A 16,259-nucleotide genomic window follows, 5' to 3' on the forward strand; every position below is an offset into this window, starting at 1 on the left:
CCTATCCAGCAAGTTACAAAAACCTCTGAATATCACTTTTTTGGTTGTTGATAATATGCAAAGGTTATTAAAAGAGTTTCTGAATGTGCTGTGGACATTTTTCTAATGTCCAGACATTTTAAGATCTTAAAAAATTAGTACAAAGATGCATATCATATCCTGGCCAATTATAGCATTCAGTGTGCAAGTAAAACCATGGAATTTGCTTTTCTGCCTTGGACTAGTGCTCAAGGCATTACATAGTTTTGGCATGTCATATCTGAAAAACATTAACACGAAATTTCAGCAAAATGCAGTTGAACCACAGCCACAGGATGGCAGTAGAAAATAGCTGTCAGGAAGTCTACTGTAAGTTGATGACTTCTGTTATGACTCAAAAGAATAGAAAACTTCTCTTCTGACAGCCACAATAGTACAAAGTTGGATTTAAGATACCCTGTGAATAACGTTGATTACTCTGGGGATACATTTTCAGGGCTCAAGAAGAAAAGAAAAAGATAAATATAATGAACTGAAGATAGGTGACTTATTTCTTAATTATGACCAAACCCTTATGCACTGATTTCAGAGGTATTAAAAAAAGGCAAAACAGGATGACTTCATTTCATAGCACACCTTGAATTCTAAATATTCTTAGCCAAGATTCAAACCCAGCTGTAGTAAAACTGATGAATTGTTGGTTATCTGGTGCATTCTGACCTCGATTTACTCTATGGGAGATGACATTTTTTCTATTCCACTTTCTGTTTAGATTTGGGTTATTTGTTGTATGCGCTCCTTGACAAGGATCTTGGCTTATAAAGTTGGTGATTCCCAAGTTAGTTCACAAGAAGATATTTATCATTTCTGTGAAAGTAGCAATTGCATTTTAAAGTCATAAAAATCTCCTAAATGTTACTTCTCCAGAGAATTTTAACTCTTTTGAATTCCTGTTTCTATTACAGGCAGAGTTAGGAAACTCTGCAATATTATTTTAAGCCCCTTGGGCACACACATTACAACACAAGCCATAATTACCTCATCACACAATATTTTTTTTCCTCATCAGTCTGCCAACGCACAGAACAAAGAGAACTTGAGGGTAAAACATAAATGCGGTGAAGAAAACTTGGTTTCCCTCATCTGCTGCAGCAGTTGGAAAGTGCACTGTGAATAAGATGGGGGATTGCAAGATGAGAAAGCAGTTTCATGCTTAAGGTAGTTGAGTGCTGTCAGGAGGAAAGATACAATCCCTACCCCAGCCACAGAATTTGTGTCTGATGCGAGCAAGTCACTTAAAGCTAACTAAACAGTCATTGAGTACGCATTTCACATTTTCTGGGTGCTTGGCTTAGCACCTTCTGGTTCATGTTCCTGAAGTGCTGAGGTCTTACAGCTGCAGTGGAAGTTATGCTTTCAGCTCATTCCCTCTTCTAAAATGCTCAGTGACTGGGATTGTTGGTACCACATGTCAAATTGGGCACCTAAAGTAATTTTTAACAATATCTTTTTTCCTCTGTGCTTCCATTTCTATGTCACCTCCTTTCAAAGCAGTGTTTGGAAAATATGGAAAGTTTTGTGCATTGAAAAGTAAAAAAGAAAAAAAAAAGTAATATTATCAAAGGATTATTCGTTACCACCATGTGTGTCATCTGGAAGACAGAAACCTACTTATGACTAGCATTAGTAACATATCTTCACCTTTAACACAACTTTGTCATCTACCTGAGAACCATTTGAAATCTACACACCCTCTAACATATCTTATTTTAGCAGTTGTGCAAATCAGTTGAGATTTTATAAAGAACATGCAGGCAAAGCTATGCTAAACTGGCATAAATTTTGAAAGAACTCATCAAGAATATAGGACAAACTACTTAATTACCTCAAATCTAGGCATTAGTAAATTAAAAAATGAATAGGTAGATGAGTGTGAAGGAATATAGAATCCAAATCTGTTAAGATTTTGAAGCAACCTTAACTCTGCCCTGCAGGCAGCTGATGAAGAGGAAACTGAAATGTGTGCCATGTATCATATACACTGCACATTTCCAAATTGCTCACCACACCCCTACCTGGTAAAAAGCCAGTATGAGCCCTGTATAACCTGGAGTACAATTTATGAAACACCTTTTGTATTACGCTGCACAACACTGGCGAGGTCCCAGAGGTTTGGCAACGGGCTGGTCTCCAAGAGGGTTCGTGCAGAAGGAAAAGGAGGGGCTGCCCAGCCTGGTCTCTTGGGCATGATAGCATGAACTAGCCTCCTTCTACACACTTTTCTTCCCACGCAACCTCCAGCTGCACTTTGCTGTTTGCTTGTGGTCATTTCATTGATCAGGTGTAAGAAAAAAGTACATACTGGAACAGTAAAATAGTGACAGAGCAAAGCTGTTTTGCCTAGATTGCCTTTAGAGGAGAAACTGGAAGCCAGTTTCAGGACCAGATTCACTCTGGATGCAGATTTGAAGTGAAAGAGGGCGTCATCTTAAGTCTGAAAGACCTCATATGCAAAACCAGATCAGGCAGCTTCGTGTACCGTATGTACCTGTAAAGGCTGTTCAGCCCTACAGCTACTTGCAGAAGCTGGAAATTCCCAGCAAACTTTGGCAAGTCATGTCAGGCTATGGAGATCAGAGGAGTCTTAGAAGTAAAGACAGGACCATCAGAGGTGGGCAATGGTGGCTGTTAAACTGTAACTGGTGTGGATAAAAAAATATCAGAGAAAAAATTCTGGAAGCAAGTTATTTGGGTCCCTGGAGGTACTAATTTTCAAATAGTTCTATGAAACATGAAGAAGCTTTTCCCCAGTCAAAAAAACCCAACCAAAACCAACCCATGCCTAGGAAGTGACTTCTAGAATTATTCATTGCCTTATAACCCAGCTGGCAAAAACTGGCAGTGATGGTTCCATCATGTCTGGAACTTTTGGAAAAAAATGTCATCTACCGTATATATGATCAATGTCTTTCCTGGCACAGGTAGATTTGGCCAGTTTATTCAAGAAAATGTGACTCTCACATTTTTACTCTCAACATACAACAGTGTATGACTCTACTGTTCTTTCAGTCCTTTAAGTGACAGAATATCAGCATGTAAAAGTACCCTGTACCCAAAAAAACCCCACATGTCATCTACCAGCAGTCCTTGCAGGACATGAAAATTGTCCTGAGCTTTCCTGCAAGAGTCCTGAAGAGTCAGGAGCAGTGCCTGAGACGTTTTTCTATCCGCTTAATGCTGAGTATGTACGCTCCTAGTGACCCTGCATACAAATTCATTGCAGACTGACTAACAGCTCAGCGTGGTTCAAGACCACAATCTGTTCCAGAAGATGTTGTTCAGCTCCAGACAGTGATCATCCCCATCGTTTCACAGCCAACAGGCAAATGCAGCTATATTGCTGTTTTGGACCAGCTACTGCTTTCATAGCCAGTTGCACTAGGGGAAACCCAGAAATATTCCATTACTGCTTTCAGAAATACTACTCATTAGCTGTGTTTTAAATGAGAGTAGCAGTTAGACCTTCTTTTTTTCACATGAAACTACATTTGTGTTATTTTCCTGATTAGGTGATATTTCATGTGAAATCCATACCAAATTGCTAAAAAAAAAAAAATCTCTTTTTTCTCCTTGCTATTCCTAAGACAAACTATTCATTCGGCCCACTCAAAACATTACTATCTCTGTAAAGCTCATACATTACCATTTCTATTTACCATTTTTGCTGGTATATAGAGGTAGTGTGAATGAGGTTGGGTGGAGGGGTGTATCTGCGCATACCTTCTGTCTGTAGGATACAGCTCCACAGTAATGACATCTAGAGAGTTCCACGCTGAGATGGTGAGACCGTTGTAGAGGCACAGCATACCTATCATCATGGATTCACTGGTCCCAAACCAGAGGAAAAAACAGCTGATGCCAGAGAGAACCATGGAACCACCTAGGTACAAGACAGGTGAAACGAACGTGAAGTGGAGCTGTATTAAAGAATGATCTTTGTTTTGTCTAATGTTTCTGTGTGCACACAGTGTAGCTAAATAACTGACCCATACATTTCAGTTAAAAACTAAAGAGATGTCCTCCGCTGGTAAGACCAGTCAGGCAAACATTGTAAGGGACTCAGAGAAAAAAAACATAACTCCTAAAATATTAGGATACATCATAAAATATTAAGCTGGAACCCTGTCTGAACTCCCAAAGCAAGCTCCCTGGGGGAAGCTACACCCATTCTTCCTTGGTCATCATCTTCTACAATTACATGACACTCATTTGTATTTTGTAGCAATAAAAACACTGAGTAGGAATAGCATTTGTCTAGAGATATTCTCCTAGAAAATGAATACAATGAGCTACCACATAGTTATTTAAGTAAATTGAAAACAGATTTGTCATTGCAGATAGTCCACAGGAGATATCTTTCAACTGTGTTGCTTTGCAAAATAGATAACAGGCAAAGGACTGCTCACTCCTCCAAGGAGTTGCTCCACTAGCTGAGGTCACCTGTGCACATCTCACTTTCCTTTCAGCTGGAGCAAAGACAAGCTGAGGGACAGTACTCTCCAAAATCTCATCCCAAATGCCTAAATAACGGTCTCGTAATATCAGCATGGAAGAGCAATGACTGGCATAACAAAAGTGGTTACAGAACCCTTTGTTCCTAGAGTGTCTAAATTGAGGGCTTTTTAAAATGCCACTTATGATGCCATATAAATGAAGTATCTGCAGAAGGAATGTTTTGCATCTCTCTGAACCAAATTCTTTAAGAAGAGAGCACATTACTTTATCAAGAGAGCTTTAGGTTTTGGTGTTGTTTCCTGTTTTAAAGTGAAGCCTCTACCTAGCATCGTTAACCGTCCAATTCTGTCCATCAGGAGAGCGGACACAATATTCCCTGGTAACACTGCCAAAGTTCCCAGGAAATTAACAAAGTAAATCCAGTAGGCACTGTAGTCGTCATCGAAAGAAATCTGGCACCCTGTCCTGATGTGGAAAAATGTGCAATTTATCAATTTGCTGTCAACAAATTTATATGGCTCGAGATCTGTGGAAAGAAGAGAAAGAAACATTTCAGCAAACAGCCAACTCCATGTGCAGCTTTTGATTAAAAACATTCCAAGTTTAGGCAACTTTAATGACAACTTGGAGCTTTCACTGCTTTGTAAAATTGGACTAGTTACTGCTGTTAATTTTGATATGTTTTTATCTTAATAGAAAAATAGGCAAAGCTCATGAAAAAGAGCAACTAAGGCCTGAAATTAGGCAAGTTATATTACTGTATTTCAGCTCTGCTGGGACTGTATTTGATTAAGGTCTTTCAGCACCAGCATGGTCTTGCATAAAAAGCACTGGGTATCTGCAAGTTTCTATCACTTGGTCTTGCTCGGCATCAGACCTATTTCCACACCAGACAGCCTTTCAGGTGAGACTGTCCGTCATGCTCAGTTTGGTTTGACTTCCTTTAAAGTGAAACATTCCTACAGAATTCAGTTTAAACTAATTTTCATTTCTGAGAAGGCCTCATGGTCTCCAGCTCACACACAGATGAGTTATTACATGCAACCATTCAGGCCATTCTTCTTCCAATACCATTTCGTACATCTCCCTCTATTCTTACACTTTCTTTCTGTTCCTTATAACCCTGAATCAAGAATACCTTCCTTCCATGCAAAGAAAGCTGGGCATTGCTTCCTCTGAAACCTAACTCTATTATTATTATAATTGCTGAAGTAGTTATGGGAAAGCGGTAAGAAAAGCCTCGTCTTTCCAGCAAGCTTAGTTGGCCACATTCTGTTTACAGTTAAGTTTTATTAAATAAAAAAAAGAAAAAAGAAAAAAAAAGAAAAAAGAAAAAAAAGAAAAAAGAAAAAAAAGAAAAAAGAAAAAAGAAAAAAGAAAAAAAAAAAGAAGGGTCTTCTGTTTAAACATACGAATATACACATTCCTACTTTTGTTACAATACTTAGGAGAGTGGGAATGATTATAGATTAGGTAGCTTGAATCCTGAACTCAGATTCCCATGCCACAGCAAGCACAATGAACAAAGTATTTCACCAGTCCCATTTAGACTAAATAAAAATACACTAGTTAGAGCTACCAGTAAAGCAGTAAATATATTTTCTTCTCTCCAGACTGAATCTCTTTAGAGATGATTAAAATCAAAGAGATGTTTATAATCAGAGAGATGTTTATTATCCAAGTCAATATTAGGCCTGCAGTATCTCTAGTGTGGGTGTGATCCTTTCACTTTTGCTATAACATTATGGAGGCCTGTTGCTTTTTATAGCTTTTTATTCCCTACAAGAGGGCTTCTTGTATGCCTTATTAGAAATCCAGAAATTCTAAACAGATGAGAACATGCAGCTGAACAATGGATGTCCAGGTTTTTTTCTTGTAATACCTGTGTTGTAGAAGGTGGTATTCACGAAAGTACAGTTCCTGAAGTAGGTATTCAGTGAAGTAATGTCTTCAAACACACAGTTCTTAAAAAGTGAATCTTCAAAGGTTACTGATTTAAATTTCATCATAATAAACCTGCCCAATACAAATAATTTCTATCAGTCTACCTTCATAGGTTAGAAAGAACAACAGGTCAAGCTGATGCAGCTATATAGGTCTAAAAAATTTCAACCCCAGTAACAATGTTTCCTTAAAGGCATTCTGGAGATGTAATAATGATTAGCTGATTTCTATCATTCAGAAAAAAACATTAATAAGACAAAGAGCTCCACATAGGTACCGGCCACAACTGGTAATACAATTTCTTTGATAATATTTCTGGTCTTACATGTCTTTAATCATCAATCAAAACCAATGTCATGACATTCATGGAATAGCCTTGTAAAATCACTATTACTTGTACTTTGACATTACAGTTGGAAAGTGGGAGATCATGCTCCAGAAACTCAGTCTCTTGGAACAAACAAGCACCTGCTAGTACCAACAAGCTGGAAAGAAAGATTTTTTTTAAAGAACATTTCCTTCTCCAGATTAACACATTGGGCACCATGTCAGGCTCAAATGCAAAACATACTGGTCCAGGTGTTAACAAATGGTTTTGCAAAATGGTTTAACATGAACACAGCCATTATATTGCCAGTTACACAGCTATCTAACTGGAAGTATGTGTTTGTTACTCCTGTGTCTGTGGATGCAATTGCAATTACTGTGTACATAAAACAGGTATAAACAAATTGTCACTATCTTTTCTTATTTCTGAACATCCTCTTTCCTACTGACTCTTATTTAACTCCGAGGTCTTTGATCATAACAGTCAATCAAGTCATTCATAGAAGAAGTCAATGATGAAGTGTATTACTAGCAGTAACTTTCTACCACAGTATTACTGGACTAGAACAATTCTGTAAGCCTTTTTTAGTATAATTCTACCAAATAACATCATTATGCTAACAAAACAAAAAAAGACAGGTGTAGAAATACATCATTATTTTTGTCATGTCTTTTATTTCACATTGTCCTTGTTTCAGCCACAACACACATGAAGGCGTGGAAGAAGCTACAACTAAAAAAAGTCAGTTTTGCTGGCAGACTTCACCCAAAGTGGCAACAGTTTGAAAAGCAGTGCTTTAATTGTTATATGGCAGTAAGAACTGCCAAAATGGCAAAGTCTTCTGAACACAGACCTGGCTCTGCTCTAATTAAACTTGGTGTGACTAGCTAAGTAGTTTTCTTATTACAAGACTAATAATAGGAATAAGAACACACAAAATATGCTACCTATGAAATAGTAAGAATTAAACTCTCTCACTGATAAAGTTGGTGGAATCACATTTTTATGAGAAAGGAGACCAAAACCTAATTTTGTTAATCACAGGAAAAGACTTACTAGCTAATGAATTTGTGTATTGGTCAGAAGAATGGTGTTTTCAGCCCATTAGTTTTAGTTACCATATCATTTCTCATTTGTGACAGACTCTGATTAAAATCACGCTAGCAGTCAGTGTCATCATTTTTGTCATCATTTTTCATATAGCATTTTCCATTTTAAAATGTAGCCTAATTCCCGAGGAGAACAAAGAAAAACTGGCAATTATGTTAGTCGCTTGGAACAGAAATGACAGACTATATGTGCCCTACATTCTTCTGATGCACTTTTTACCTTCGGACAGGAAACGTGTTGTGACTATATTAAAATTGGTGTTGCGATGATTTGAATTCAAACCCAAAAGAAATGTAATGAAGTAAAAAGTCAAGCATTGATGGATCTTCTAGTTAAGAAAGAACATGAAAGAAACACTGAGATTGAGGGTGAGTGGAGTATTCAAAACATTTGTGGAGGAAAAATACCAAATGTGTTCGTACTTCTGTGGAAAGAGTTTTGTGAATCTCAAATAACTGTCAGAGGCCTAGTAAACCTGCACATTCGAAAGAGTAAATTAGTGTTTTAGAATAGATTAATTTAGATGTAGTGTTTTACAAGAATGTTCAGTTCAAATTGATAGACCTCAGTTCACAGAGTGCTGTCAGTTACTGACAGTAAATGGTTCTTTGCTTTTCTACCTCCTGGAAAGGAGTAGACCTGGGAAGCTATGGCTAGTTTAAAAATGAGATAGCTGTGATTTCTTGTCTGCAATGCATAAACCTTTAACTGTGTCAAAACTCCAGTTCTTATAAAAATAATTTAAAAATCCCCATGTTACTAAAATAATTAATTTAGTTCACTTAGATATAGATTTTCCTGTGAAAATAATGATTACTTAGCCCCATGACTTCCAGGAGACCATTCACATGGTTGTTCGGTATATTTCTTAAGAGAAACCAGATACCTAAACCAGCTGTGTTTAATTTTCCCCTAAGTTATCTAGTTATGTGTAAAGTCCAGATAGAGCCTTAATATGTTTGGATTCAGCTAAAAAATACAAAAGACATTGCCGACATGTTGTTTCCCATTTCAGAGCTGTTCATACTTTTTATTGATTTACAGTAATGTTTAGCTTTCATTTTTCTGTGATAACATCCTAACCTCTCAATGTTCAATGTTTTCACAAAAGCATCTTTCATCAACGTAAGAGCAGAACTGGCAACATAGATGAAAGTACATCCTTTCCCAGCCCCCTACAATATGCCGCATGTGTTGGGTCTGAAAACTTTTGAGTCCCACTGTGAAAGGAAGTATCATTAACTTAGGCTTTTTGGTCTGATTTTCAGGATGACAAGGAAGCTGGGTTAGCATGGGGGATCCTCACACAGGAACCACCAGGGCATGTACAGGTCCACTTCTCCCCGTGCTCCACAAGTCATGAGAAATCAAGAACAGAAATAGATTCCCATTAAAAAGCAACAAAACCATCTATCATTAGCTAATGGAGAAAAATATTAGATTATTAGGACATGCTTTAAAACATGCATTTGTTTATTCCAGCCAAGTGAGGGTGTTAGGGAATCTCTAAACCTGTCATTGATGTATTCTCCATTGCTGTGAATCTGATTTTCCAGTGTGAAGTTGAAGACGAAATGTGAAACCTCCTCATTGCGGAAATGTTTCACTCTGGACGCATACTCATCTGACTGCAGATGTTTAATGACATCAGGGAACCAGACAGATAAGCCGTAATAGCTGTGAAAAACAGAAAAAGCTCAGTTGCCAGTCTCACTTGTTCGAAAATCTGTGCAAGGTGAGGATGAGCAGCTCCCTTGGCTGCCTACTTGATGGAGCAGTTGCTCCATCATAATAAAATCCCCCATAAAATAAAAATATTGAAAGATGCTGACACTAGAAGATGCCAGTTTTCTGAAGCAGTTATTCTTGATGAATCAGGCTTGCAACCAAGAACAGACTAACCGATAAATACAACATTTTGTGGAAAGATACTGAATAAAACCTTTCTGAATAAAACCAGAAATCTTAGTGACAGAAATTTGCATGCAGATGATTTTTCTGTCTGTAAATTCTATCAAAAATCATTCAAGATCTCAACCATGCTTACCCAAAAGATAGGGTGAACCATACAGCTGTAAGTTTGATTGTATTATCCTTCACCGGGTAGTTGAAGCATCTCATAAATGTCAACCAAATCTGTAAATCATTAGGAAATACATTTATTTTACATCATATATTGAACAAATTTGTTAAATGATAGAAGCTTTTTGGTTCACATTTGCTTGCTTATTGAGGGCATCAGAGAGAGCAGATCAGCTCTCTGATACTGGTTGTAGCTGTACTTCTCATACAAGTATGTTAATCGCCAGCTGTATCCAGGTTGTGCATGTTCTGTGACTTTCCAGCTTCTTTTCATAGAATCATGAAATGTTTTGGATTGGAACAGACCTTTAAAGATCATCTAGTCCAATCCCCCTGCAATAAGCAGTGGCATCTTTCACTAGATCAGGTTGCTCAAGTCCCGTCCAACCTGACCTTGAATGTTTCCGGGAATGGGGCATCCACAACTTCTCTGGGTAACCTGTCCAAATGCCTCACCACCCTCATTGTAAAAAATTTCTTCCCTATATCTGATCTAAACCTACCCTCTTTCAGTTCCCTTGTCCTGTCACTTCAGACCTTGTTAAAAAGTCTCTCCATCTTTCTTATAAGCTCCCTTTAAGTATGGAATGGCCACTATAAGGTCTTCCAAGAGCCTTCTCTTCTCCAGGCTGAACAACCCCAACTCTCTCAGCCTGTCCTCATAGGAGAGGTGCTCCAGCCCTCTGATCAGCTTCATGACCCTCCTCTGGACTCACTCCAACAGGTCCATGTCTGTCTTGTACTGGGGACCCAGAACTGGATGCAGTACTCCAGGTGGGGTCTCACAAGAGCGGAGCAGAGGGGCAGTATCACCTCCCTCGACCTGCTGGTCACACTTCTTTTGATGCAGCTCAAGATATGGTTGGCTTCCTGGGCTGCAAGCGCATGTTGCTGGCTTATATAAAATTTTTTATACACCAGTGTGGACTGTGTCTATTAACTGACTCCTGCTCTGATTACCTTAAACTTTCCTAATCTCTAGGCAGCTTCATTTCACTATCTCACATAAACTGGAGATTTTGTTAGAAATGTTTTCTTCCCACTTCCCAATATTACACTGCTTTAAATTTAGAGAAACTATATTTCATAATTCAACAGGGATGCACTCAGAGTTTGATCTATCATAACCTACCACAGCTAGAAAGTGGTACTTTCACTATAGGACAAAAAGATGGGACTACCCCCAGGTCAGAGGTGCTACAGTAGAGCTGACAGACAATGGTGTTCTCCTCTCTCTCTCTCTCTCTCTCTCTCATCTCAAGATGATCTCTTCCTTTTGAAAAGGAGAGGGAGTCTGTCCTAGGAGATTTCATCCCACATCATGCAACAAGGAATTTGTTCTGGCCCAAGGGCAAGTACAGTGAGATAACAAGGATGTGAGACAACCAAGCTGCAACTCCTTTAGTAACAAGGCCAAATCATAACATTCCAATCTTCAACTACTCCATTTTTGGACAAATAACTATAAAAGTATACACTTTCTGGATTTTTTTTTTTAAATAGGGAAAATACCATGTTTTCCAAGCAATTTTGTGACAAACCTTGGTTTACAGTGCTTCATCATAGCTCTGGTGAGCTTTAAGATGCCAGATTTTTAACAGCTGTGAAATGCTATTTTTGACTTTTTTTCTTTTTTTTTTTTTAAATTAATGAGACTTTCCTCAATTTTCCTTACAAGGGCCAAAGATACTGTATAATTTTGGTTTTGCAAAAAAGTAAAAAAGGATACAGAGCACAGTCCCAGTGACCTTGTATTAAACTCTCTGAAATAGCTCTAACGTAGTTTTCTAGTAAAAGATCTGACATGCCTAAAAATATATGCACATATGATGCCTTATAAAGGTTTTATTGACATTGATTAACACAATTTATTCATGACTTCAGTATTTGCAAATAATGTGGCCACCTCAAGTTCCTGCTGATAATTTTTCATCACATCATGTGTCACTTCTTTCCATAGGTATACACTGGTATGCATTTCCAGTACGTATTATATTGTGGTGCTTTGGAATATGGCTATGCAACTATTAGCTATCACTTGTGCAAAGACCAGTGCAGCATTTTCCTCCTCAGAAGTTGGGACCAACCTTTGTGATTCACCTGCACCTTTTCTGGGTCAGGAAACCATAACCTTACACTGGTTCCTGAATTTCCCAGTTGCATGGAAAATGTAGCATTGCAGCTATCACCAACATGAGCTCGATCAATCTATCCTATTTCTGAAGGCTAATTAAAAAGAAGAAAGGTAATTACAGAACAAACAGAGATATTGTTACTTACACCATATAGCTCTGTGCGAATTCTAACAAAACACCTCCTGTACCAAGTTCCCGTATCGCTCTCTATTTCTATGAGCTCGTCTATCTGCTTTGGAGTTTTGATTCTGTTAACCTAGAAATAAAACCAGAACAGCAAACATTTGCATTTTCTTGAATCATTAATTGCATCTTGAGGAGTATTGAAAGGTTTTAATAAATCCCGTAAACTAAAAATGAGCAGATATTAAACTTATGTCTACACTAGAAATGCTTTAGAAATATAAAGGAATAGTAGCATGCTATAATGCCAGAGTTCGTTATGGATGCAACTGTATTGGAAAAGCTCTATTTTCAAAGCATGCAGGAAATCCATTTCCTCTGACTGAAACAAGCTGTTACTGTCAGGTTCTGCTAGAGTGTTGCTGTACATACCCCTAATGCCACAAAGGATAAAACATTATTTAAACCCTCAGTTAACCATGTTCAGAGTTTGCCATCAAGTTGTTTCTGACTTGCTATCACAATATTGTTGAAAGTCCATTGATGAAAGATGCAGTAATCAAAATAGAAGTATTTGAAATGTCAAGAATTAATAGTTGAATAACATTTTTCTTTTGTTCTTATTTCCTGAGGCGTTAGACAGGGAACTCTCTTTGTCTTTCAGATGTTGACTTTAACTATCCTTTTTAATGAAGAGAGAAAAAGTTAGGTGAAATGATCTGGAACCACACGTTATTGCTGTTATGAGCAATCATCTACTTCATCTAAAGTGAAATGAGATAAACAGACATCAGGGAAAAATACAGAATTATCAGTGACAAAGAATGTAATGTTGCCTACAATGCTAATTTTCACTTGCACTCTCCTGTGTAGCAGGATAAGAATGCCTTATAGGGTCTTTCCAGACACAGGAGCTGACACACTTATACCATCGCATGGTTTTGGTTTTGGTTTTGGTTTTGGCTTCTGCTCTGGTCCCAGCTTCATAGAGATATCACAAAGGGCAGTATATTCATCCACAGTTTATTTAAAGAGAAGACAGATAGAAAATGGAAAGAAAATAAATAAAATGGGGAAATGGACTGACATATAAGGAGGGAGTGAGCAAGAGACTGTGTGTTCAGTGTTTGGCTCCAGGTTCTGAAAGCAGCAATAACTCGTGTTTCTTAACAGAATGAGGACACCACCACCCTCATACTGGATTACAAGACATCAGGGAGTAGCAGTATTGATGGCAAAGCTCTAGTTTTCAGCCTACTGCTTTTAGAGATGTACACTGTTTAAGACGAACCAGCAGCCTTATCCTGTGGACAAGAACAAACAAAAGCCCACTAAGTGGTTTTAGCTATAACTACCCTCATTTCTGAAATACTGCATCTCACTGTCTTGCCAAACCATGACTATATCAAAAGCTTGTACCCTTCTTGTCATGCATCTTCCAACAGCAATAATCCTGTCTGCATCGTTCCATTGATTTTAAGCTATTCCTAAACTGCTTTTACAAAACACGTTATACAAAAGACCGAGTTGAGTCTCCAAGACTATTTAAGACCTTGTACATACAGACATCCTCACATGCCACACCTCTGTGCAGAAAGGGCATGCCTTTTGAATGACACTCTATAAACCAGCACCACTCTTGTAGGCCCAGGGGCAACCTTTTCCCTGTCCTGACCACCTGACTCATTTGTAGCTGTGGAGGTTGGGGGAAACATGCACATATCCTAGGACCACTGCATGTGACTGGAGACAAAAAGCCTTGATGGGTTTTTAATGTAAGAAAAGTCCTATTGAATCAAGACAATGGTCCATCTGGACCATGCGAATTCAGCTGTCAGTGTATGAAGAATGAAAGAAAAAAAAAAAAAAGAATACCTATCTTAATGAAAATGGAACTTCTGTTTAAAAGTAGTGGCTAGAAATATGTAATGTTTTAAATTTTACAAAATCAAGACATGCTGCAAAGGTAAATGTTTGCAGAAAAAAAAATATTAATTAATAAATGGCAATGAAAGAGTGGAGAGAATTTATGTTTTAAGGATACAAAGATTTTTTTTTAACTTAAACATTTAAACCAACAGATCTCATGAATGTATATTTTAAGGACCCAGGAAAGTAATTAAGCGTATACATAAATGTTTAACTTGGGTAGTCCCATAATAGAAGATACTATCAACTTATTACCATCTCTGTTAATGTCACTGCTCTCAGGAGAGATTTTCAAAAGTATTAAGAGCCACTACCTCCACAGTCAGTAATGAGAATGCATCCGTTTTTGAGCTTCTAACGCTAAAACCAACTGTTCATCAGTTGATGCCTTCTCTGTTCTAAAGGTTTGAAGACAAAATCCTCAATAATATGAGTAACAAGAATAAACATGACTTGTGAAAAAAGCTTCTAGGAAAAGATGACCTCACTATAATTAGGAATACATATAAAAGGAAAGCACACTAAAAGTATAGCAGTAATGGAGAAAACATTACATCAACTGTAAAATTAGAAAACATACTATAAACGTGTATCTGATGTCACTAGTGACATGAAGTGGAGGAACATAGTAATGCCCAAGTCATAGAAAGCTACTGGATGGAGCAATGGGGTTTAGGAGAGCTATGTGAATAAATTACTGAGACAAAATATCACAATATCCAGGACTAATTCATACTGAAAAAAAAAGAGAGAGAGACTAAAAGAATGTCCCAAACAAATTATGCATAAGTTCTTTGCTTTCTGGGTTTTGTAAGATGAAGTGCTGCTATTGCACAATGAAGAGACAATGACACATTTTCTAATCATATTAATGCAAGCTAAAAATAGACACTTCAAAACATGCGTAACCTTGAAATACAGTGCAGTATTTCTTATCCTTCAACTTCTCGATATCTGGAGTTGAGTTTTCCAAATGTTCATGGCATAAACTGGGAAAAATCCCAAGAAAGTGGTGGTTTTTTCCTTATTCACGCCTTATTCATGGCTGACCAGTTAACAAAATTAGCTATAAATAAAGTGCTGAGTTCAATATGGTTCAATTTAACAACTGTAGAGAGAAAGACTTGCGAGATCGCAAGAACTGGAAATAACAAGCATGTGCACTGTCTTCTTCTCCATGGCTTCTTTAGGACACGTTTATGGTCACATCAAACTGATGTGAGGCTGTGGCTGAGCCTTCCTCCCACCTTTTGTGCAGGCACATTTCTGTCTTCTGCCTTGTGCCTAAACCAACACCATAGGGGCACAGGGTCTGTGCTATAGCTGACTGTGCAATCGGTCAATGAATACCAACGCTGGCAGAAGAAAAACAAAGAGTGACTGGGGGCAGGCATACTCTCTCTGAAAGCAGCTCAGATCAGAAAGATCCAATTGTGAAGTGACACACTAGCTCTATGGTGTTAGGCAAATCCCTTTACTAGAAAATGAAATCAGAAAATAAAATATTAGGTTAGATGGGATTAGAGGTATGTCATCTGTGTATCAATAAATGAGGATTTAACATGACAGATGTGCTAACCAGCCTTCTTTCAGGCTAAATATAGGATTTCTTGAGCTTCTTTGTGGGAAAAAAAAGTTAAAAATGGAGGCAATGGAAACTACATCCAAGGCAATACACTGCAAGTCTCAATGGAATAAGGTTATATGGTCAGATGGTCATTCCTTGAGACTGCGTGCAAATGCAGAACCTTTAAGAGGATTTCTTAACTGAGTTATATCTGCATTAAAGTAATGCACATAAGAAGAAAGAAGAAAGCCTCTGGAAGAGGAAAAACATCCCACAGATGGCTCTGAGAGGGAGCAGAGTGCCAGCACTCCCACAGCACAGGAGAAGCTGGAAAGGCAGACTGGATTTCAAAGCAAGAAAATTAAGTCTGCTATTTGATCCTACTGTATCCAGGAAGATAAAATTGTTGTGTATATTCTTCATAAATAAGGAAGATGCCATAAAAAAGTCCCACATCTGAATTACCAATTTATCTTCTGAATAGAAACAACCCTTCAATACTTTAAATATGGCCTTATCATTAGACCTATAAGTCAACAAGATGTAG

General features: G+C 37.8%; 1 protein-coding gene across 3 annotated transcripts in view; it reads right to left on the reverse strand.

The window, feature by feature from the left end:
* Positions 1-16,259, reverse strand: part of SV2C (synaptic vesicle glycoprotein 2C) — a 134,141-nt gene that overhangs the window by 18,849 nt on the left and 99,033 nt on the right. For all 3 annotated transcript variants that reach the window (XM_054811102.1, XM_054811100.1, XM_054811101.1), the window contains 6 exons: positions 12,239-12,349; positions 9,924-10,012; positions 9,389-9,553; positions 6,377-6,510; positions 4,817-5,020; positions 3,760-3,919 (listed from right to left, as the gene is read on the reverse strand). In XM_054811102.1, coding sequence (XP_054667077.1) covers positions 3,760-3,919; positions 4,817-5,020; positions 6,377-6,510; positions 9,389-9,553; positions 9,924-10,012; positions 12,239-12,349 — 863 coding nt within the window. The remainder of the gene's footprint in view (positions 1-3,759; positions 3,920-4,816; positions 5,021-6,376; positions 6,511-9,388; positions 9,554-9,923; positions 10,013-12,238; positions 12,350-16,259) is intronic.

This window comes from Grus americana, chromosome Z, assembly GCF_028858705.1.
Source record: "Grus americana isolate bGruAme1 chromosome Z, bGruAme1.mat, whole genome shotgun sequence".
NCBI lineage: Eukaryota > Metazoa > Chordata > Aves > Gruiformes > Gruidae > Grus > Grus americana.